The 23,376-nt window shown below is 45.7% G+C and overlaps 1 protein-coding gene across 4 annotated transcripts in view; it reads left to right on the top strand.

Moving 5' to 3' along the window:
* Positions 1–14,812, top strand: part of GABRB1 (gamma-aminobutyric acid type A receptor subunit beta1) — a 246,551-nt gene extending 231,739 nt beyond the window's left edge. For 2 of the 4 annotated variants that reach the window (XM_075930483.1, XM_006111940.4), the window contains exon 9: positions 14,066–14,812. In XM_075930483.1, the coding sequence (XP_075786598.1) occupies positions 14,066–14,413 (348 nt within the window). In that variant the 3' untranslated portion in view covers positions 14,414–14,812. Of the gene's footprint in view, positions 1–2,325; positions 2,353–2,834; positions 2,880–7,011; positions 7,034–10,775; positions 10,803–14,065 lie in introns of all 4 variants that reach the window. The other 2 variants (XM_075930480.1, XM_075930481.1) reach the window with 2 other exon arrangements.
* The last annotated feature ends 8,564 nt before the right edge of the window (positions 14,813–23,376 follow it).

The raw sequence follows: 23,376 nt of genomic DNA, 5'->3' as shown, positions 1-23,376 counted from the left end.
CAAATCCTCTGCAGACCTAGTTCCATATCATTCAATCAGGGAAGGTGTATTAAAACATTTTTGCTTCTTTTTGGGATATTTTTCTTACAGATCATCATAAACACTTACCTATGAATTGTAAAACCTATACTTCTAAGACGGTGAATTACTTTGCTGATTTATTCAAATCGGCAAGCTTAAAATGGTTTAAAAACTCATTTAAAATGTAACAGGATCATTTACAACACTTAAATTAAAGCAGCAATTCATAAGCCACTTGGCTTGCAGTAAATTTTGAGTGTATATGAGCTTACAAGGAGCACCCTGATGAATCCATTTAAGTTGTGAACACATGTTATTTGTCTTTATAAGGAGAAGCTATAATAGAGTAACTTGATGATGCTTGCACTCCTGTTGCAACAGATTCCATATTACACGACTCAGAAGCCCGTAATTTACACATAGGATTAAATAGTAACTAACAGCTATGAGATATATTTAGCTTCTTCACAAGCCTTGTGAGACTTTATTTCCCAGTTTAATACACATTAACATTTTTCTTCCCTCCAAAATCTTTATTGTGGCCAATTCTCAGTCAGACTATAGGCTTCTCTGGACAGGGACTTTATCTTCATTTTTTATTGTCTTGCATAGGTTTTAGTGTAATCAATTTGAGAACAACACTTCCCTGTATCTTCTCTCACTCAAATGAGGCAGATCACCTTCCTCAGTGTCTGGCTGAGCCTGGGGCATGAATGACAAACAGTTGCACGTTGTTCAGTCCAGATCAAACAGAAGTTATGGAGGGCTCATGGAAGGAAGTGAAGACAGGGTAAAGGTTGTACCTCCCCTTTTATTGAGGGCAGTTGTCCACCACTTATCACATGTCCTCACAACTTCATACTCAATTAAATTTCCATTTATGGTTGAATGACCAGCAATCAAGACAGGCTTTCATCATTTGCATCAAACCAGGAAGTTCCAACGTATGATAGTTTAAGCATACCTTGCTAATGTGTCACCTGAAGGCTAGATTTCTGCAATGTCCTCAGCTGGCAGCTATTTCTGAAACCTACTCAAAAGCTAAAGTTGAAGCAGAAAGAGACAGCCTGGTTGTTAAGCGGGCTACATCCTGGGTGCTCCATGATCCGGATTAGCTTTTTGTGGATTTCCAGGTAGAGTTTAAATGTTGGCTTTGGCTTACAGGAATGAAACCCTAGATGTCCTAGACAGGGCCAGACCGAGCCATTCCAGCGCCCCCGGGCAGACAGGGAGGGCGCATGCGTGGCCATGGCCCCTGCCCAGCGCATAGGGGATGGCGCGTGGAGCTGGTGATGGCAGGATGCACGTGCCTGGCCCAGCCCAGCCCAGCTACCACCTCTGGCGCGCAGCCCGGGGCCACCCGGGGCAGGCTGAGCCTGGCCATGAAGGGCCTCGTGGCCCCGGGGGGAAGGGCAGTACTGGTCCCCACCCCGGGCAGCCGCTGCAACGTGGCCGCTGGGAGCTGCTGCAGCCCGCAATCTGGGAGCTGGGCGCGGGCGCCCTGATGGCAGCTATAAGGGGTGCTGCACGCCCTTTACAGTTGCCATCAGTCGCCCCTCATATGTTGGCAGCTGCCCAGCTAGCCCATGCCTTAATCCGGCCCTGGTCCTAGAACCTGTTTGAGAGACTACATCACTCTCCATGCTATACTGCTGCAGTTAGCGATGATTCTGAAGCAGAAGAGCTGATGATTAAAAACAGAGAGAGCTAGTGGCAGATCATTCTCTATGCAACCAAACTTGAACTTCTCTTATTAACTTGGTCTGATACAGCCAGAACGTGTTTCCCTTCAGTGGAAAACCCATCATTTTTATGGAGGATTCTCAGAAGAAGTTGTCACAGGAGTAATTGTTATGGAGAATAAGGCATTATTCTCTTCCTTCCAATAAATAACTGTTAATTGTAATTAGAGCTTCTTACTGATATTTAAAGAACAGGCTAAATATTACTTCTCACTTGGAAAAAATATATAAAAGATAAATATTTTAAATATCTACCTAAGGAGGTATTTAAGCGAGACAAATTAACAGCATTGTGGTCTGTAGAATCATATCATCCTTCCTTTCCCCGCATATGATTATTATATGGTCTCTCTTCACAGCTTCAAAATTGGCTTCTAATTATAATTTTTTTTAAAATCACATTTTTAAGACTACTGAATTCATAGACTTCTTGCCTGAACCATCCATACCCTCATCTTTTACATTTATAATGGATTTCTTGAAAGGCATACAGCAGGCCACCCAGCCAGGGAAGGAGGAGAGCGTCTCCTAGGGAACCCCTCCCTTGTCCCATTAGGAGCAGAACCTCGGGCACTTCTTGTTCTAACCTGTGGTGAATAGGTCTAGATGGGGAGACCCCCACACACGGAAAAGAGAGTGGGCCATGTCCCACCTTAGGGACCATTTGTGCCCCACAAAGGACCTGCTCAGCCTGTCTGCAAGGACATTTTGGGAACCTGGGAAATACGAGGCCATCGGGTGGATATCTGCCATGATGCAGAAGTCCCAAGGTGAATCACTTCTAAGCACAGGCAAGAGGAGTGTGCCCCTCCGTGCTTGTTTATATACACCACTACTGTCATGTTGTCTGACAGAATAAGGACAGACTTGCCCCTGAGGAGGGGAAGAAAAACCGCACAGGCTAGTCGGACTGCCCGGAGCTCCCCGATGTTGATATGCAGGGAGATCTTATCCGCAGACCACATACCTTGCATATACAGGACTCCTAGGTGAGCTCCCCAGGTGGTGTCCGATGCGTGTGTGACGAGGCGAGTGGACGGCACTGGTCTGGAGAATGGGACCCCTGTGCAGACCTCCAACCGGTGGGTCCATCAGTCCAACGCGAGGAGGATGGGGGCAGAAACCGTCAGCCCCCTGTCCCATGAGTGAACAACCGGGTTGTGAATTTGTGATAGCCACATCTGTAATGGATGCATGCGCAGTCTGGCATGCTGCACTACATAAGTGCAGGCAGCCATGAGGCCCAGGAAACACATGCAGGTCCGGGCAGTAGTCACTGGAAAGTTCTGGAGCGTCCTGACCATTGTCTCTATTGTGAGGAACCAGGATCTGGGTAGAGAGGCTCTCACCAACTAAGAGTCCAGAGTGGCACCCACAAACTCTATTGTTGGGGTGGGAGTTAGGGTTGATTCGTCCAGATTTAGAAGACGACCTAAGTCTTTGAAGAGGCTGTGGACGATGGTAATGTGGGCTCTCACCTGGCTCTTGGAATCCCCCCTCAGGAGCCAGTCATTGAGGTAGGGGAACATTTGAACTCCCCTTTTCCTGAGGGTGGCGGCCGCCACCGCCATCCATTTGGTGAAAACCCGAGGGGCCATTGAGATGCCAAAGGGGAGGGCCGTAAATTGGTAGTGCTCCGGGCCCACAGTAAAGCAGAGGAACCTCCGGTGGTGGGAGGTGATTGAGATGTGTAAATAAGTGTCTTTTAAGTTGAAGGCAGCATATCAGGGCTAACAAGGAATTTATGGACACTAGTGTCACCATTTTGAATTTTGCTTTGGTGATAAAGGAGTTGAGTGCTCTGAGGTCCAGGATGGGATGGAGGCCCCCTTTTGCTTTTGGGACCAGAAAGTAGCGGGAATAGAACCCCCTGCCCCGAAACTCGGGAGGGAAACACTCTACTGCTCCTACTGTAAGGAGGTGTTGGACCTCCTCTTGGAGCAGAGGCTTGTGAGAGGGGTCCCTGAAAAGGGACCAGGTAAGGGGTTGGGAAGGAGGAGGTGAGTGGAAAGGGATTATATAACCCCTTTCCACTATCTCCAGCACCTATCGGTCCAAAGTAACAGACCGCCAGGCTTGGAGAGAGTGGGATAAATGGTCCATGAAAATTAGTGTGGAGACTGGTAAATTGCCATCGGAGGGCCTGTCAAAACCCCTGACGGGGGCCCAAGGGTTTCTTGGGGGGAGTCCTAGTTATTGTCTGGAGCCAGGAGCAGTTGGCGCCCGTTGTTCCTGCCGTTACCGCTCCTGTTCCTATGACGGGAGAAGTTAGGATGCGGGGCCTGGGGAGGCACTCTGGGAACATTCATATTTGAGAAAGTGCACCTCTAGGTAGCAGGGGTGTGCATGCCCAAGGATTTCAGGGTATCCCGGGTATCCTTGAGACCATGGAGCCTCTGGTCAGATTGCTCCGAGAAGAGTGAAGGGCCCTCAAATGGGAGGCCTTGGATGGTGTTTTGGAGCTCCGGGGGAACCCCAGAGCCCTGGAGCCAGGAGCTATAGTGTATGACCACACCTATGGCCATTACCCAGGCAGCAGCATCCACCACGTCAAAAGCCAGCTGGAGTACTGCTCTGGAGATCACCCTCCCCTCTTCATGGAGAGCCTTGAACTCCGAGCAGGAGTCCCTGGAGAGCAGGTCCATGAACTTGTCCATGGATGCCCAGGTCTTATAGGCATAGCGCAACAAGAGGACCTGCTGGTTGGCAATGGATGCCTCCGGACATGTAAACCTTTCTGCCAAGCAGGTCAGTCTTTTTGGCCTCCCTGTTCTTAGGGGTGGCAGCGGGCTAACCTTGCCTTTCCCTCTGGATCATGGCTTGTACCATCAGGGAGCCCAGGGAAGGGTGGGAAAACAGGTGTTCATTGCCCTCTTGGGGAACGAAGTACCTCCTTTCGGCTCACTTATCAGATGGGGGAATAGACGTGGGGGTTTGCCACAAGGCCTTGGAAATTTTGGCCACGGTTTTATTGACTGGGAGAGCCACTCTGGTGGGGGCATCGGAATGCAGGATGTCCACCGCAGGGTCCGAGTCTTCGGACACCTTCTCTGCCTGGACCCCCAAACTTTGGGCTAGGTGGTGGAGAAGGTCCTGGTGGGCCCTAGTGTCCATGGAGGACATGGATGGTGCAGAATCGCTTAGGGCCTTGTCCGCAGAAGAGGACAATGACTCCTTCTGTCCCTATCCCATAGGGACATCCATGTGCACTGGATCTTGCGAGAAGCCCAAGGACAAGGAGAGGGGAGGTTGGCTCACAGGAGCTGTGCTCCCCCCAGGGCCTGAAGACGACTGGCCAGGAGGTAGCAACTGGCCAGAGGTAGGAAACCTGGCTAAGGAGATCGCCGAAGGAGGGGCCCACTTGCATGAAGAGACAGAGCCCAGCCTGGATGGATCTACTCCCTGGCTTTGGTGGTACCCCCAGGGTGTCCAGAATGGCCACTAGCCCGGAGGTTGCGGGGGCTACATTTGCTGAAGCAACAGCACTGGAACTGGCTGTGCTCACTGTTGTTGGTAGAGACGGGGTGGGTTGTGGTGCCAGGAGGGGTGCTGAGAGTGGAAGCGGTGCTGAGAACGGGACCGGGAACTGCTGGAGGACCAGGTGGATTCCACCTCAGAGTTGGATGAGTGCTTCGAGGTGGACAAACCTGGAGCTGACACGGGTGCCAATGAAGCTGCCTCGTGTCTGGCCATGGATTCTGGCTTGCCACGGTGCCCAGGCAGAGGAAGTGACATGGCAGTGTGGGCGTCCCACGTGGGGGTAGGTGCTGGGGGGCCCTGTACCGGTAGCAGTGCTGAACCGTGGTGCCGTGCCAAGTCCAGTGCAGTGTCCAGGGGTGGCACCGAGTGAGGGTGAATTGGTGGCTGGTGCCGCATATGACACTGCCGGTGTCGGGAGGGGTGGGCGGTGGTCTCTATCCTCTTGCACTGGACCCTCAGATGCCCTGGAAGGAGGCCAGTGCTGACCCACCCCATGCTACCTGGAGGGGATCGAAGTCGGAAGAGGTGAGAGGGAAAAGTCAATCAGGACCCTCGCTGCCTCTAAAGCCATCGGCATGGAGGGCTCAGGGAAGTCCTCCAGAGGACTGATTTCCCTGTGTTGGGAGAAAAGTCCGCCCAACCTGGAAGGCCGAGGCTCAGGACTCAGCAGCCCCACATGCCCTACTGGAGGGCACATGGTGGGTGCATGTCTCGACGGGGACCGGCCCCTGTTAGGCCTCCACTTTTTCTGATGTACCGAAGACTAGGACTGGTGCCGGGGTCTCTGTGGTGCCAGAGAGGCACGGTGCGCAGAACTGTCCCGCACCAACGCTGATGTGCTTTGAGAGGCTGGTGCCAGGTCTGATGCCAGTGCCAGCCTGAGAGCTGCCTCCATTAACAGGATCTTGAGGCACAATTCCCTCTCACGCTTGGTACGGGGTTTGAAGGGCTTACAAATCTTGCAGGCTTCTGCGAGGTGAGCCTCCCCAGACACTTTAAGCATGCTGAATGGGGGTCACTACAGGGCATAGGCCTGTGACACTTTTTGTAGGGCTTAAAGCCTTGTGGACTGGGCATGCCCTGCTGCGGGCGCACAGTGTGTCACAGCGGAGAACAAATAAACAAAAAGTAACAAAAGAGTCTTTAACTTAATTCACAGCTACTTAGCTGGGGACTAATTGAAAGGACAGAAACAATGCTGAAGACAACGATCTCTGTGAAGAGCTGAGGGTTGTTCCAAAGACCGTCCCGGCGGTAAGAAGGAACTGAGTGGGTGGAGGGCCAGCAGGGGTATAATATATTGGCCGATATGCCGACGCCACTCCAGGGGGCTTCCTGCTGGCCCAATGGATACTGCTGAGGGAAAAATCTCCGACAACGCATGCACACTGTGTTCACACACCTAAATGGAATGCACATGAGCAATCACTCAAAGAATAGCGCTTTTTCGAAAGAGCGCTATGATGCGATTATGCAAATGAAGCATGGGAAATTTAAATCCCAGCTTCATTTGCAATTTCTAAGTGCCTAATTTACATCCCTCTGTCGAAAGAGGGATATAGTCTAGACACATTCTAAGACGACAATCATTTTTCACTTTTGCTGGATTCTTCCTTTTCTGACATTTGCATCTTTTTCCTCCTTCAAGAAATTTCATGACGAAAAACAGAATCCTAAACTTCCAATTTTTTATGGAAACTTTATGTCTTAAAGTCATGGAGGACAAGTAATAATGGGCTTAATTTGCAACAAGGGATGTTGAGATTAGATACCTGTGGTCTAACTATACTGTTACCTAAACACTGAAATAAAGTACCAGAAAATGTTGTAGAGACCCCATCACTGGAGTTTTTTAAGAATGGGTTGAACAAACACTTGTCAGGGATGGTCTAGGTCTGTGGTCACCAACCAGTAGATCGCTATCTACCGGTAGATCTCAGGGGCTCTAAGAGTAGCTCTTGAGCCCTCTCTGAACTGCACGCCTGCGCAGTACATTTACATTAGATTTCCTCATTTAAGGAGCAGCTACTCACCAAGCAACAACACAGGTGAGTAGCTGCGAGGAATGGTGGGAGCAGGGAGATCGGGAGGGATGAAACACCCCAGCAAGCTGACTGCGACTTTCAGCTGAAAGTGGCTGCCCCGCGCTCCAGCTGATCAGCGGCTTCTCCTCTATGCATGCCCACGTAGAGCTTGGTGCACCCTGGCTGAGCGCCATGGCCAGCTGGCCGGGCAGCCACTTCTCTTCCCTCCAGCCCAGCTGCCCTGCACTCAGCACAGGGAGGCTGCGTCTAGCTCCAGCTGTGCTGGAGCAAGCTTCCCAGGCTGAGCGCAGGATCACAGATGCCCATCTGATGGACTGTATATGACTATCAATCTCAGACTACAACCCAGACTTCAAGACACTGGCAGATACTGTTCAGTCACAGGTGTCACACTGAGACTTTGTTATTGGAAGAAAAAATATATAATTATCAATACTTGATTTTAGATTTACAAAATAGCAGAGAATAAAATGTATAATTGTAAATGCTTCATTTGACATTTAAATAGCATGAATTAAAAACAGACCATTTATTTCATAACTATAAAAATGTGATTTTAATTTTATATATTGCATAATTTTAAAATAAACTGTTTAACAGAGTGTATAAGGGCTGGGGATGGACAGGAGAATAGAGAGGGCGGGGCTTCAAGGAAGGGGTGGGGCTTCAAGGAAGAGGTGGAGTGGTAGATCTTGTTCTGAGACTTAAAAAGTGATCTTGGGTGTAAAAAGGTTGGAGACCACTGGTCTAGGTTATGTGGTCCTGCCTTAGTACAGGGAGTTCTTGGGGTCCCTATACTTCTAATATATAAAGATCTCAAGTCCTTGAGTCTTTCAAAAGTCAAGTATCGTAAGTTAATTATGAAACAGAGGAGAAAAAGAGGAGGGATGGAAGATTATGTACTGTAATAATTTCGAGCTAGAAAATAGCCATTCCACCACAATTGCACTCCCATGAATGTATCAAATACTGCATGCCAGCTAGGGAAAAAGCACCATAAGCTTCAAGGTGATTACATCATGAGCAAATAACTTAGCATGGCACTGGGAAAGAGCTTCACTCGAGCAAAATGATTTTTACCAATATTTGAATAAACCTGTAGCCACATGCTATTAAGTGTAAGCTTGAAAATTATACTTTAACATGTTAGAAAAGTCTAGGGAAAAAAACTGAGAACATTTTCCATAACTTAGAAACAATGGCAATGGCCTCTTTGTGCAACTGCCATTTACCGTAATAAGAGTTGTTTGAAGTCCCTAATATAGAGGTTTGCTGACCTTTCCATTGTGAGGCTTACACCTTAAAACAATTTCTTGGGGCTCCTTTTCTTTCCCATTTATTACTCTGCATACAGTGCAATGATTCATAACTGCATGGCATTTCTGTAGCAACTACAGCAATTGCATCATGAAAAAATAATAAAGGATATATTTAATGTATTTTGTCATCTTTTAATGAGTGGAAAGAAGCAAACCCAACAACTGAGAGCCTATCCGTTACCTACTGACATCAATGATAAGATTCCCACTGAAGGCTAGACCCTAAGTGACCAACCAGCTCTCCATGGACCACCAGCTATTGCTTCAAGATCAACAGTAGTCCACTGACCAATTTGAATTCTCCCGCTCTGATTCTTACAAATGCAGCAGTGGCCTATAGGAATTCAAGAAACGTGCTTGAGTATTCCAAGGAAACAATGAAGGTTGGATACCCCCCTGTTCAACAGTGAGAAGAGAATGGCTTTAATACTCAAAACTGAAAAAATAGATTTCAAAAGCCCTTTTGAATAGGGAATAGTCGGAGGGCTATTTCCTGAATGAATTAGGGTATTGAGGGGTCTGGATTTTGGCCAGAAAGTCTAGTTGAATAGGAGAACTGATGGTGTTTGGTGTACAGCAGCAGTCAAAAAAAGCAAACTGAATGTTAGGAATCATTAAAAAAGGATAGATAATAAAAGATAATATCTTATTGCCTCTACATAAAACCATGGTACGCCCAATTCTTGAATACAGTTGTGGTCACCTCATCTCAAAAAAAGTTCTCAGCATTGGAAAGAGTTAAGAAAAGGGCAATAAAATATTATTAGGAGTTTGGAACAGGTCTCATATGAAGAGAGATTATAAAGACTTGGATTTTTCATTTTAGAAAAGAGGAGACTAAGGGAGGATATGATAGAGGTCTATAAAATCATGACTGGTGTAGAAAAAAAGCAAATAAGGATAAGTTATTTCTATAGTCCCACAATATAAGAACTAGGGGGCCACCAAATTAATAGGCAACAGGTTTAAAACAAACAAAAGGAAGTTTTTCTTCACACAGCACACAGTCAACCTGTGGAACTTCTTACCAGAGGATGTGGTAAAAACTAGGACTTTAAAAGAGTTCAAAAGGAAGCTACAGACGGGTCAGTTTAACGTCTGTCCCAGGGAAGATAATGGAGCAGGTAATTAAGGAAATCATATGCAAACACTTGGAAGGTAATAAAGTGATAGGGAATAGCCAGCATGGGTTTGTGAAGAACAAGTCATGCCAAACTAATCTGATAGCTTTCTTTGATAGGATAACAAGCCTTGTGGATAAGGGAGAAGCGGTGGATGTCATATACCTAGCCTTTAGTAAGGCATTTGATATGGTCTCGCATGATATTCTTGTTGATAAACTAGGCAAATATAACTTAGATAGGGCCACGGTAAGGTGGGTGCATAATTGGCTGGATAACCGTAGTCAGAGAGTTGTTGTTAACGGTGCTAAATCCTTCTGGAAAGGGATAACAAGTGGAGTTCCGCAAGGGTCTGTTTTGGGACCCATACTGTTCAATATCTTCATCAATGATGTAGATATTGGGATAGAGAGTACGCTTATTAAGTTTGCAGATGATACCAAACTGGGTGGGGTTGCAACTTCTTTGGAGGATAGGGACATAATTCAAAATGACCTTAGCAAGTTAGAGAAATGGTCAGAGGTAAACAGGATGAGGTTTAATAAAGAGAAATGCAAAGTGCTCCACTTAGGAAGGAACAATCAGTTCCATACATACAAGATGGGAAGCGACTGTCTAGGAAGGAGCATGGCGGAAAGGGATCTAGGGGTCATAGTGGACCACAAGTTGAATATGAGTCAACAGTGTGATGCTGTTGCAAAAAAAGCAAATATGATTCTAGGTTGTATCAACAGGTGTGTTGTAAGCAAAACTCGTGAAGTCATTCTGCCGCTCTACTCTGCACTAGTTAGGCCTCAGCTGGAGTACTGTGTCCAGTTCTGGGCGCCACATTTCAAGAAAGATGTGGAGAAATTGGAAAGGGTACAGAGAAGAGTGACAAGAATGATTAAAGGTCTAGAGAACATGACCTATGAAGCCAGGCTTCATGAACTGGGCTTGTTTAGTTTGGAAAAAAGAAGATTAAGGGGGGACATGTTAGCGGTTTTCAAATATCTAAAAGGGTGTCACAAGGAGGAAGGAGGAAATTTGTTCCTCTTGGTTTCTGAGGACAGGACAAGGAGTAATGGGCTTAAAGTGCAGCAAGGGAGGTTTAGATTGGACATTAGGAAAAAATTCCTAATTGTCAGGGTGGTCAAATATTGGAATAAATTTCCAAGGGAGGTGGTGGAATCTCCCTCTCTGGAGATATTTAAGAACAAGTTAGATAGACATCTGTCAGGGATGGTGTAGACGGAGCTTGGTCCTGCCTAGAGGGCGGGGGGCTGGACTCGATGACCTCTCGAGGTCCCTTCCAGTCCTATGATTCTATGAAAAAGGGCTAGATAGATTCATGGAGGTTAGGTCCATCAATGGCTATTAGTCCAAGTCTTTTTAATCTCTCTTCATATAGGACCTGTTCTAAAACCCTAATAATTTTTGTTGCCCTTTTCTGAACATTTTCCAGTGCCAATATACCTTTTTTGAGATGAAGCGACCACATCCGTTCACAGTATTTAAGATGTGGGCATACCATGGTTTTAAATAGAGGCATTAAGATGTTCTCTGTCTTATTCTTAATCCCTATAGCATGATATTTGTTCCAGAAGTGTTCACTGTTTCTTTATTTTTGGTCATCTAATCCAGAAGCAGCAACAATTCTATGTGCTGTAGTTGACTAGTCATAACAGCATAAATAATGAATATCATGTAAGTGAAGATATAGTTGAAACAGCTAATTCAGTAACAGATTGAAACGCCCAATATACATTTTGGTACATTTGTTAAACAAATCTGAAGTTTGGTACATTTGTCAAACAAATCTCATTCACACAAAGAATAAACTGTTTGCTACAGACAGCTAACCTGCCTCTTTTACCCATGAAAATAACCCTGAAAAAAAGCAGCAGAACAGCTCTCGCACAAGGAGGGAGGTTTGAGCAAAAGCCCCTTGCGCAAAAACGGCGGCTTATTAAGTATGCAAATGAGGCACGATATTCACCGCTTTGCCTCATTTGCGAATTTTCTTCTGCAAGGGAGCGCAGTATAGACGTAGCCCTGCAGTCTATGTATATTAATACCCAGACTTAAAATCTATGCAGGACAATATAAGTTAACACTTATTTATATCACTACAAAAGATGGTTAATGCACCTTCTGCCGGAGTTCATTGAAAAATCATATCCATATCCTAGGACATTTTTCTTGGGAAGAAAGCCCACTTTCATGAACCAAGGCAATAGTAAGTTTTAGAAATGAGCACACAGCCCTGAAACTGTAAAAACAAACAAAAAGACAGCAGAATGTATTTTCAGCATAAGTACATGACAATGTCAGGGTGACCTGACACCTTTTGTTAAGTGGATGTCAGGTTTTTACAAAGATTGAGCCTTAAGACTAAAGCTAGCAGAATTTTAATAAGGGGAGCAACTGTGCCCAATAATTGAATGAATCAATTCCCAAACGAAGATAGATTTCATAGGGGTAGCCATGTTAGTCTGTTTCAGCAAAATGAGGAGTCCTGTGGCACCTTAACAACTAACAAGTTTATTGGGGCATAAACTTTCATGAACTTTGTACCCACTTCATCACCTGCATGAAGTGGAAACTACATTTTCATAGGAATGCAAAAATAGAAGTGTTAACATTACTCTATGGAAGACCAGTTCTAACAAGGCTAATTCAAGCAGGGTGGATGTGGCCCACTCCCAATGGTTGATGAGAAAATGAGACTACCAAAAGGTGGATTCTTTTGGGGGTGGGCCAAATCCACTCTGTTGAATTAGTCCTCCACATAGTAATGTTAACACTCCCATTGTTGCATCTACATACAGGCAGTCCCCGGGTTACGTACAAGATAGGGACTGTAGGTTTGTTCTTAAGTTGAATCTGTATGTAAGTCGGAACTGGCGTCAAGATTCAGACACTGCTGAAACTGACCGCCAGTTCTGACTTACATACAGAATCAACTTAAGAACCCCAGGCGTCCCCAAGTCAGCTGCTGCTGAAACTGATCAGCAGCTGATTCCAGGAAGCCCGGGGCAGAGCAACTCTGCCTGGGGCTTCCTGTAGTCAGCGCTGGTCAGTTTCAGCAGAAACTGACTTGGGGACGCCTGGGGCAGAGCAGCAGGGGTGCTGCTGGGTTGCTCCAGTAGCGCCCGGTGCTACTGGACCAACCCAGCAGCACCCCATCTGCTCTGCCCCAGGCGTCCTGATTCAGCTGCTGCTGAAACTGACCAGCAGTGGCTGAATCAGGACCTGGGGCAGAGCAGCTGGGGTGCTGCCGGGTTGGTCCAGTAGTGCCCAGAGCGGGCGCTGCAGGACCAATCGGCAGCGCCCCAGCTGCTCTGCCCCAGAGTCCAAAACAAAAGCCTGGTCTGCTGGGGGCGGGGAGCACACTAGCTGCGCCCCTCCCCCCCCAGCAGACCAGGGACACGGGGAGCAGAGCCGCAGCGGCAGCGGGGTGCCGCGCCTCTGAGGCTTTGCTCTGGCAAAGCCTCAGAGGCGCGGGGAACCGCCGCTGCTGCCGCTTCAGTCTGGGTGCCTGTGGTCTGCTGGGGACGGTCCCCAGCAGACCACAGGCACCCGGACTGAAGCGGCAGTTCCCCGCGCCTCTGAGGCTTTGCTCTGGCAAAGCCTCAGAGGCGCGGGACCCCCCCGCGGCTGCGGCTGCGGCTGCGGCTGCGGCTTCAGTCCGGGTGCCTGGGGTCTGCTGGGGACTGTCCCCAGCAGACCACAGGCACCCAGACTGAAGCGGCAGCAGCGGCGGTTCCCCGCGCCTCTGAGGCTTTGCTCTGGCAAAGCCTCAGAAGCGCGGGAACCCGCCCGGTGCCCCTGGTCTGCTGGAGACGGTCTCTAGCAGACCAGGGGCACCGGAGCAGCTTACGAACGGGGCTTTCTCGCCCCGACCTCCGGGGCGAGAAAGCCCCGTTCGTAAGTGCGGATCCGACATAAGTCGGATCCGCGTAAGTCGGGGACTGCCTGTATATCCCTTCCAAAATGTAGTTTCCACTCCATACAAATGGGTTCCAAGCCCATGAAAGCTTTTGCCCAAATAAACTTGTTAATTGTTAAGGTACCACAGGACTCCTTGTTGTTCACACCAAGATACAGTCTCATGAATTATTTAGTGGTTATATTTTATCATTTCATCTTTAGCATTAAGCAGATGGGGAACAGTATCAGTATCCTCAGGTAATGCTTATTCTCTGTAATCCTATTGATGTTCTACCCTTCCTGATGCTACCATTGCTCCTTAAGCAGCTTCCTCATTTGTAAAATCAAGTGAGATTCACAAGTTTGCTGATGCAATGATAACCAATTAGATACATTATCTAAAGTACATTCCTTTCTTGCCACAGGTTGATGCCCATGGAAATATTCTTCTTACAAGTCTGGAATTAAGGAATGAGGTTAGCAGCTCAGAAGTGTTCACAGGTATCAGTGACCCAAGAGCCACCATGTACTCCTATGACAGTGCCAGCATCCAATATAGACGACCCATCTCAAGCAGAGAACTCTACAGCAGAAGTACTTTGGACAGGCATATGGCTCATAAAAAGGGACGCTTACGGAGAAGGGCATCACAGCTCAGAGTCAAAATCCCAGACCTGACAGATGTTAATTCCATAGACAAATGGTCAAGGATGGTCTTTCCTATCACATTTATTCTTTTCAATGTAGTTTATTGGCTTTACTATGTGCAGTGATTTATGCACTGATCATCTCATCCTTAGATTTATTTTCTTCCTTCATTTTGTTAATCCTCAAGGACTGCTGTAGCTATAATGCTACATTTCCAAGGTAAGATACTCAGCCATTTAGCAGTTCTTGGTTTAAAAACCTCACAGTTTAACCATGTTCACTTCAGCATGTTATTATTTCAGATCTGCTCTTAAAGAGCAACTTCAGCAAGGGAATAAGTGCTATGCCTATAATCATCCTTTTTTTTAAAATATCTTCCATGATTTTTCCTATCTCCTTTTATCTTTGTCAGATTATTTTCCACCTCATTCTGGTAGAATAACACCTTTCAAAAAAGGATGTATAGTGTTGACAAGTGCCCTATATGAGAGTTACAGCTTTCCTACATTAATGAGACTCAAAGAAGTGGGAAAATATCTGTTTTAAGAATTATGTCTAATTTATATAGAATATTATTCAAAAGTGAGTAATCAAAGGCTGGCCTTTGAGAGTGTTTGCAGGAGGTACCAGTCAAGGACACAAGTCCCAACTATCATTTTCCATAAGGGTAGGATTTTCAAAGAAGCAGAAGAAAGATAAGTGCCCAAATCAGGATCACCAGATGGGTCAGGAAGCCTGGACCCATCACTTAAATGTGCCCGCCTACTTTTTATTGTAAGAGCAAATGATGAGGGGAAGGATTTCAGGAGGAAGAGGTGGTATGGGGACAAGACCTTGGGAAGAAGAGACCCCAGTGTCTCCCTCCCCTCGCCTACACACACACACACACACTTACTTTTTAGGAACTTCCATCACTCGTGGCACAAAATCCACTGAAATGGAATGCAGAAATTACAACAGAAGAGCTTTGCTGACTTTATTACAGTTTTAACAGAAAAATACACACAAGACTGTATTTTTTTAAATACAGTTAAACCTGACATTTTGTGCATATGGATTTTGTTCAGGATAAATACAGTCCAAATCACAATATTACTTCTGATCAGCAAGATTTGTAGCCAGCCTCCCAGTCTAAAATAACTCCAGAAGATGTTGTTTACAGTGAAAGCTTGCACTGCCATAGCAATTGGAAGTGAAAGTCTCCGTTTTGTAGTTGTGCATTTGATTTTTCCTTAAGTGTACTACTTTGCCCTTCTCTTTAATGAATTTCATCTCATTGTTTCAGACTAGTCATCCCATTTCTAAAGGTCAGCTTGCTTTCTAATCTTGTCCTCAAGACAACCCCTTCTGGTGTGGTGCCCTCCAAACGTTTTATAAGCATATTCTCCACTCCATTACCCAAGTCATTAATATTGACTACTACCAGACTGAGGACAGACCTGTGGAATTCTGATAAATATATGTCCCAGTTTGACAGTGAACCATTCAACAGTACTCTTTGAGTATGATCTTTCAGCCAGTTATGCACCCACCTAATACTCATTTCATTTGGACCACATGTTCTCTAGTTTATGAGAACATCATGTGGGACTAAGACGGGTTAGGCAAATACCGGCCCATGAGATGGATCCAGTCTGCCAGAGTTAGTGGTGGGGGCCCTCCAGGAGCTATATTTACCTCCACAGCCACAGGGACCAGCAATCCCAGCTCCTGTTGGCCATGGATCACCATTCCTGGCCAATGGGAGTGGTGGAAAATGGGGTCCTGGTCCACGCCGCTTCCCACTGCTCCCATTGGCGAAGAACAGCGATCTGTGGCCAATGGAAGCAGTGATTGCCAGTATCTGCAGCCATGTAGGTAAATATAGCAGTGGGAGCTTGCAAGGGACTATCCTTGTCAAACTGTCACCATGTTTTTGCCCAACCCCCCGGACTAAGCTCCTCTCCTACCCACTAGGCCAGTAATTCTGTCAGAGAACGAACTTCCCCAGGATGATTTGGCAAAATCTCTGAGAGCAGCCTCAGCATTCTCCTCCCCACCAGTACCAGAGAAGCATTCATGTTCTTTCTTGTTAACCCAGTTATTTAAATCTGAAGTGATGCAGGTGTTTGCTTCCATGAACCAAATGAAGGATTGCCACCAATGAGATGCAGGGGGAAAAAGCCTAGCAGCTACCCGGCACAATGAACAGAAACTGATCACTGTTTCTAGCTCTCCTTCCCTTCAATAAAAAGAATCCTAGGGTCTACTATAGCTAATTATTACTAAAAATGTTTTAAAGAACCATTTTACATGAAAAATAACACAAATGTGTGTTTTTGTGATATTTTCTTACCTTATCTTAACACAGTTCTGCAGTGCAAGCTCTGGGGCTATGAACAGTATGGCACACTAATGTATCCCAAGTGAGGAAAAAGGACACAGCAGATTTTTTTAATCTTCAACTCAGTACAAAAATCAGCCAGTTTCAGGTAGCAGCCCTAACAAGATGACCAAGATTACACTCCACTTTCAAAAACTACAAGTAGTCCTGTGGCACTTTAGAGACTAACAAAAATATATATAGTATCAGTAGCTTTCATGGGCAAACCACACTTCAAATGAGCTTGACTCTCCAGCTTCAGTGAATTAAGTTTCTGATATTAATGGATCTACAAAACTACCACAACTTTGTAAAAATTTAAAGCTCACAAAATTTGCTGTGAATAGGTAAATGAGCCCCATGGTAGTAAACATTCAAATACAACAACCACATAACACAGAGCCACTCTATGAATACGTCCAGTTCTTGTTAGGAAAAGAGAAAGGGATGTGAAAACAAAGTAAGACAGAGACATTATTGTGCAGAATTCTGTGACTTTGAACCATGAAGTGCAGGGCTAAGAATAAGGTGTGTGAATAAGAGAGCAAGAGTCAAGTGACCCTTTTCCATCCATTTACATCCCATTTTTGCCATAAAAAGTGGCACCCTGCCATATACAATTTTTTCAATATGTTCAAGCTACGCAAAGCAGGTACAGCATTTAAATACAACAAGAATCTCTATTAATAAACAAAGAATTATCTGATCAGTGCTGTAGTCTCCTGCTTTAAAATCTTTTTTAAAGTTTAACATAAATTAGAGCTGTCCTGTGAAGCTGCAAGCTGTGTGCTACGTGCCAGCTAGTGTCTGATCCTCTTGGGTGGGCAAGGGGGAGGGCACACAACAAGAGACCTCTCCGCCCTCTTTAGACAGCCGCAGGGATGGCATGTCTGTGTATTCTATGAAGAACAGCCATTCATCACAGTGATAGGCTTCATATTGCTAGGCACAAGGGTGAGCACATCCTGGGCCTTATCACAAGGTGGCTCAGTGACCGCTCTCCTCCTGTGGCAGGTCTCAGGTACAGCTGTATCTATAAAACACAATCAAGACCTGCCTCTATGCTCCAGTCACCTTTCTGTATTACATTAAATTGGTCAAATACTGTGCTGACTTTCACAATGTTTTCACCAGTGTTGCAAGGCATGTAAATATTGCAGAATTTGTCCCAATACATGTTAAACAAAGAAGACATTACATGTGAAAAACATATCGAAAGGACTTTGAATTTTCTCTGTTGATAATGTACAAAATTATAAATTCACATATATTGATCCATCAACTGTGAATCAGTTAACCACAGACCACCACAAAAAATTAAGACTCCAATACTAATCCCGCCTTCAAAAGAAAGGCCTGCGCCCAACCCTGAAGATATCCTGTCAACAGCCTCAAAGACAATCAAATCTAGGCATTATCAGGTCAAATGACACAGCTAATCTGAACAGCAGGGGCACAAGGGGAGCATGAAAAGAAAAGAAGTTAGCAGGATACAAAGGACTTACATCATACATCTAACTCTACCCCTTACATTTCAGCAAAGTCCCTATTAGGAAGGAGGTAACACTTCCTTGCCAACTGCCAAAGCTGTTCCCGACCCTGGCACTTTGAGTGTAGAAGGTGAGGGCCCACAAGAGATTTTAAAATACCCTGCCACTAAAGGCTTCTGTTTAAAACTCCCCAAGGTCACAGATTCCCTGATCTTGGGTGATATGCTGCCACTACCAAATGCAATAACCCTTTGAGAGCAAGGAAGATGCACTTGGTAATTTCTTCCTGTGGGGTAATCCCAAACCCCTTAGGAGAGATCTTGAAAACAAACTGCAATTCCTTAATTGCTGACCTTCAGTCTCAGGCATGGGCATACACAACCTCCTGCCTTCTAGGACACAGGAATCAGATCATAGTTTTAAAAAGTAATTTTAACAACAAAACCAAGATATATTTGGTAAAGCATAATTGGTTAAGCATAACTGATTGTTAAGTGTTACAGAGTGTGACAGAATGTCCTCACCCCGCACCTCCCTTACTGCCATGCCAAACTTGTTTGGGGCACCACGAGCGGGGCTGCCTGCATGCGCAGTGTGTTCGGTGTCCGCAGCTCAGCTACAGGAGGGGGCCAGCTGGAGGAGTGTCAGGAAGGCAGGGCCGGACGGCACGCATGTGGGGAGGCTCAGGGAGCCAAAGACCAGCTGGGAGGGTGGAGCATAACAGGGTGCAGGCACAGCGTGGGGGGCAGAAGAGTCAGAGTCCGAGTGGGAGTTTCAAAACAGCCGGGAGAAGCAATCAAGTGAAGGTACGGAACGGAGGGACTGGCAGGGAAAGAGACAGGGAGAGGAAGCAGCCGAGGGCAGGGCAACTTAGAGCCCGCAGGCTGGTGTGTTTTGGCAGGATGCCCCGCCAGCCGGACCAGACACTGGAAGGTCTGTGTCCTCAGGGCCCTGGGCTGGGGTCCGTGAGTGAGGGTGGGCCTGGACCCCCCTCTCCCTCAACGATCACTGGAAGCCGCAGTGGGAGCAATCCTGCTGCAAAGCAGGGAATTGACAGACTTAAACTTTTCAAACTAAAATAAAAAGAGGACATGGGAACAGGACGCTAGGGGTAGCACACAGGAAAAAAGGGAGCTCACCAGGGGTACATCTAGACTACATGCCTCCGTCGACGGAGGCATGTAGATTAGCCAGATCGGCAGAGGGAAATGAAGCCACGATTAAAATAATCGCGGCTTCATTTAAATTTAAATGGCTGCCCCGCTCTGCCGATCAGCTGTTTGTCGGCAGATCGGGGCAGTCTGGACGCGCCGCGCCGACAAAGAAGCCTTTTTTGATCGGCACAGGTATGCCTCGTGAAACCAGGTTTACCTGTGCCGATCAAGAAAGGCTTGTTTGTCGGCGCGGCGCGTCCAGACTGCCCCGATCTGCCGACAAACAGCTGATCGGCAGAGCGGGGCAGCCATTTAAATTTAAATGAAGCCGCGATTATTTTAATCGTGGCTTCATTTCCCTCTGCCGATCTGGCTAATCTACATGCCTCCGTCGACGGAGGCATGTAGTCTAGACACACCCCAGGTGAACACCCCAGGGGATCGCTAGACAGAGCAACTGAAAAGGCAGATTAAAACAGAGAGATTTTCTTCCCTGTGATTCAGCAGAGAGGAATTTACAAACCAGGAAATAAAGAAAATAACCTGACTGAATCTAACTAAACATTCCGGCTACGTCTACACTGGCCCCTTTTCTGGAAGGGGCATGTTAATTTCAGAGATCGTAATAGGGAAATCCGCAGGGGATTTAAATATCCCCCGCGGCATTTAAATAAAAATGTCCGCCGCTTTTTTCCGGCTTTTCTAAAAGCCGGAAAAGAGCGTCTACACTGGCCCCGATCCTCCGGAAAAAGCGCCCTTTTCCGGAGGATCTTATTCCGGAGGGCGCTTTTTCCGGAGGATCGGGGCCAGTGTAGACGCTCTTTTCCGGCTTTTCTAAGAGCCGGAAAAAAGCGGCGGACATTTTTATTTAAATGCCGCGTGGGATATTTAAATATCCCTTGTGGATTTCCCTATTACGATCTCTGAAATTAACATGCCCCTTCCGGAAAAGGGGCCAATGTAGACGAGCCCTCCCTGTTCATTTATATATCCTTTGTTCCAAGATTAACTCCTTTCTAGACATGGATATTGCTGAAAATTCCATGCTTTCTTCCTGACTCAATCCATCTCTCCCCCAGTTCTTGCTCTGAACTCACACAAAATACTGAAGTAGGCAGAACCTGTTTCAATTCAAATCTCTCACCCTCTTCCCATTAACTCTCCTGGCTCCCTACCAACACTTCCTAGATATCCATTGCCTCAGGGTTTAACTCTTTACAGGCAATTTAGTTAACTGAATGGGCGGGATGTCTAGAAAAGTTTAGTATCCCTTCCACACCCAATCAATGAAGGAAAAAAACCCTTTGGGCCACCATTATAATCAGGACACCTAGAAGCAGCCAGAAATCCAGCATGACTCCTTCTGAGTGCAGACTTTAGAAGGCATTTGCCTTCTATTAAGAGAGCAGATATCATTTCCACCACTCCCTCCAGCACGTTTTTCTTATAGATTCCTCCTATCAACTCTCTTATCTATATTAAGTTTCACCCAACTAATTCTTATCCAAATCAGTCATACCATGGAGTTCCAGTAAAAGAGACATAAAGATGAGTGCCAACAGTATATTGAAAGCACTACAAACCCAAGTCATTTCCCCTAATGACCACTCACACAGACTAAAATAGGCAAGTGACAAAATAAAGCACTGTGGTACCCTGTTTAGGAAAGACTGGCTTCTAATTTCACTCTGAGCAGCCTTATCCAAAATGTACAATGGAAAGTCTGCAATGAGAAACACTAAACTCTACACCAGGGTAGAAGCATCTGATGTTTTCCAAGTCACCTGAAAGAGCTCTATTTATTGGGACTTTCCAGAATGAACTGCTGAAGAAGCAGCTATTCATTGTCTCTTATCAGATTAAATTAATTCAGAACACAATTTCTGTCAATGGTAGTCTCCTTCCCTTTTGCTTCATCTATCACAAAGCATTTATCACAAACAGTGACTTGTAAGGATGAAGAAAGCAGTCACTGAGAATGTGAACACCTAGGCTTTGTCTACACTGGCGCGATCTTGCGCCAGAAATATGCAAATGAGGCTAAGCGTGGAATATCACCGAGCCTCATTTGCATATCTAATGAGCCACCATGTTTGTGGAAGAGGCTCGTGCGCAAGAAGGAGCATCTACACTGCCCCTTCTTGCACAAGAAAAACCCTCTTGCGCAATGCTGTTATTCCTGAAAATAATCAGCGTAACGGCATTGCGCAAGAGAGTTTTTCTTGCGCAAGAAGGGGCAGTGTAGATGCTCCTTCTTGCGCAAGAGCCTCTTCCGCAAAAATGGTGGCTCATTAGATATGCAAATGAGGCTCAGTGATATTCCATGCTTGGTCTCATTTGCATATCTCTGGTGCAAGATCGCGCCAGTGTAGACATAGCCCTAGGGAGTATGTATATGAAAGGGATAATTTGATAATGCATCTTATTTGTATTCAAACTCCTTATTTAGTTATATAGAAAGTCATCATGGAAACCAGAACCAAACTATAATGCACATATTGCAGAGCTGGCTTATTTCTCTCCTTCCAACTACCTTTGTATTAAAAACAGAATTCTTAGCTTAGGGCATCATTTTGGTGAATGTTTTTTCTAGAACCAAGAATAGAGCAGTATTTACTGCTAGTTGTTGGACTCCATTTTGGGTCACACTAGGGGATTTTGGCACGGAGCTATTTTATACCTTTGTACAGTGTCATCTAGCAGTAGGGATGCAGTATTGCATGGGAGGAACTGCTGCAGCTTCCCATTTAATCTATGTGGTGAGGACGGTGTGGCTAATTGGCTAAAAGAAGGGATTGAAATAAGACACTATAAAGATGGTCTCCAGCACTAGACACACTTTATATAATGGCTACGTCTACACTGGCACCCTTTTCCGGAAATGCTTAAAACGGAACAGTTTTTCCCGTTATAAGTATTTCCGGAAAAGTGCGTCTACATTTGCAGGATGCTTTTCCGGAAAAGCACTTTTTCCAGAAAAGCGTCCGTGCCAATGTAGACGCACTTTTCCGCAAAAAAGCCCCGATCGTCATTTTCGCGATCGGGGCTTTTTTGCGGAAAAGACTACTGTGCTGTCTACGCTGGCCCTTTTCCGGAACAGTTTTTCCAGAAAAGGACTTTTGCCCGAACAGGAGCAGCATAGTTTTTCTGGAAAAACAATGACGATTTTACATTAGATCAACATTGCTTTTCCAGAAAAGCAAGTGGCCAGTGTAGACAGCTCGCAGCTTATTCCGGAAAAGCAGCTGCTTTTCCAGAATAAGTGGCCCAGTGTAGACACAGCTGATGGGTTTTAGTCTAGTTTGCGAACTTGTTCTGATTTTGGGAATTCATTGTCATGTAACTGCTGCCTTAGTTAGAAATGTAGCCTAGATTAGGTCCTTCTGCTATTTAGATTTTTAGCTAAGGATTTTAGTTGGGTGTCTTCTGGACCCTAAGCTGGATTTTATAAAGGGGTGGCTATTCCATATGATTGATTTTTTCAGAATTCTGCCATTTAAAATGTATTTTTAGAGTTCTCACATTAAAAATCCCTTATTTTGACACTTAGAGTGGCTTCCTGATTATGTGACTTTAACCTCTCTTTATTGTGTTTATAGAGCCACGTTTCTCACACTACAATCACAATATGACCAGATGTGGAGCCTCTGTACTGACAATTCATGGAAAAGGATAGTCATAATATTCCACCAAACTATTAACAGTGTGTCCCAGAGACCAAACTGAAAACTTTCTCAGAGGAGTTAGCTGATTAGTTTCCAGAGACAGAAAAAACAAAACAGGCTATTTAAATCTGGCTTTTCCTAATTGCAAGTAAAATTTACCATGAGCTGTTCATGTAGTCCTGAAGCCCAAGTTGAACAATAAAACTAAAACAGGCACTTATAATTTTGTATCTCCCAATTTTTAAAGAAATGATAACCTCTTGCCTGGGTAGAACCAGTGCCAGTCCCACAATCATCTCCCTATAGCCTTGTCTACTTCTCATTACTCTCTTATTCTGGCAAAATTCCCACATGCCCTTGAACATCATGTTAAAGGGAAGTGATGGTTGCTACATTGCAGCAGTTGCACCTAATTTC

Source organism: Pelodiscus sinensis, chromosome 5 (assembly GCF_049634645.1).
Source record: "Pelodiscus sinensis isolate JC-2024 chromosome 5, ASM4963464v1, whole genome shotgun sequence".
Classification (NCBI taxonomy): Eukaryota; Metazoa; Chordata; order Testudines; family Trionychidae; genus Pelodiscus; species Pelodiscus sinensis.
This window is presented reverse-complemented; position numbering and strand designations above follow the sequence as displayed.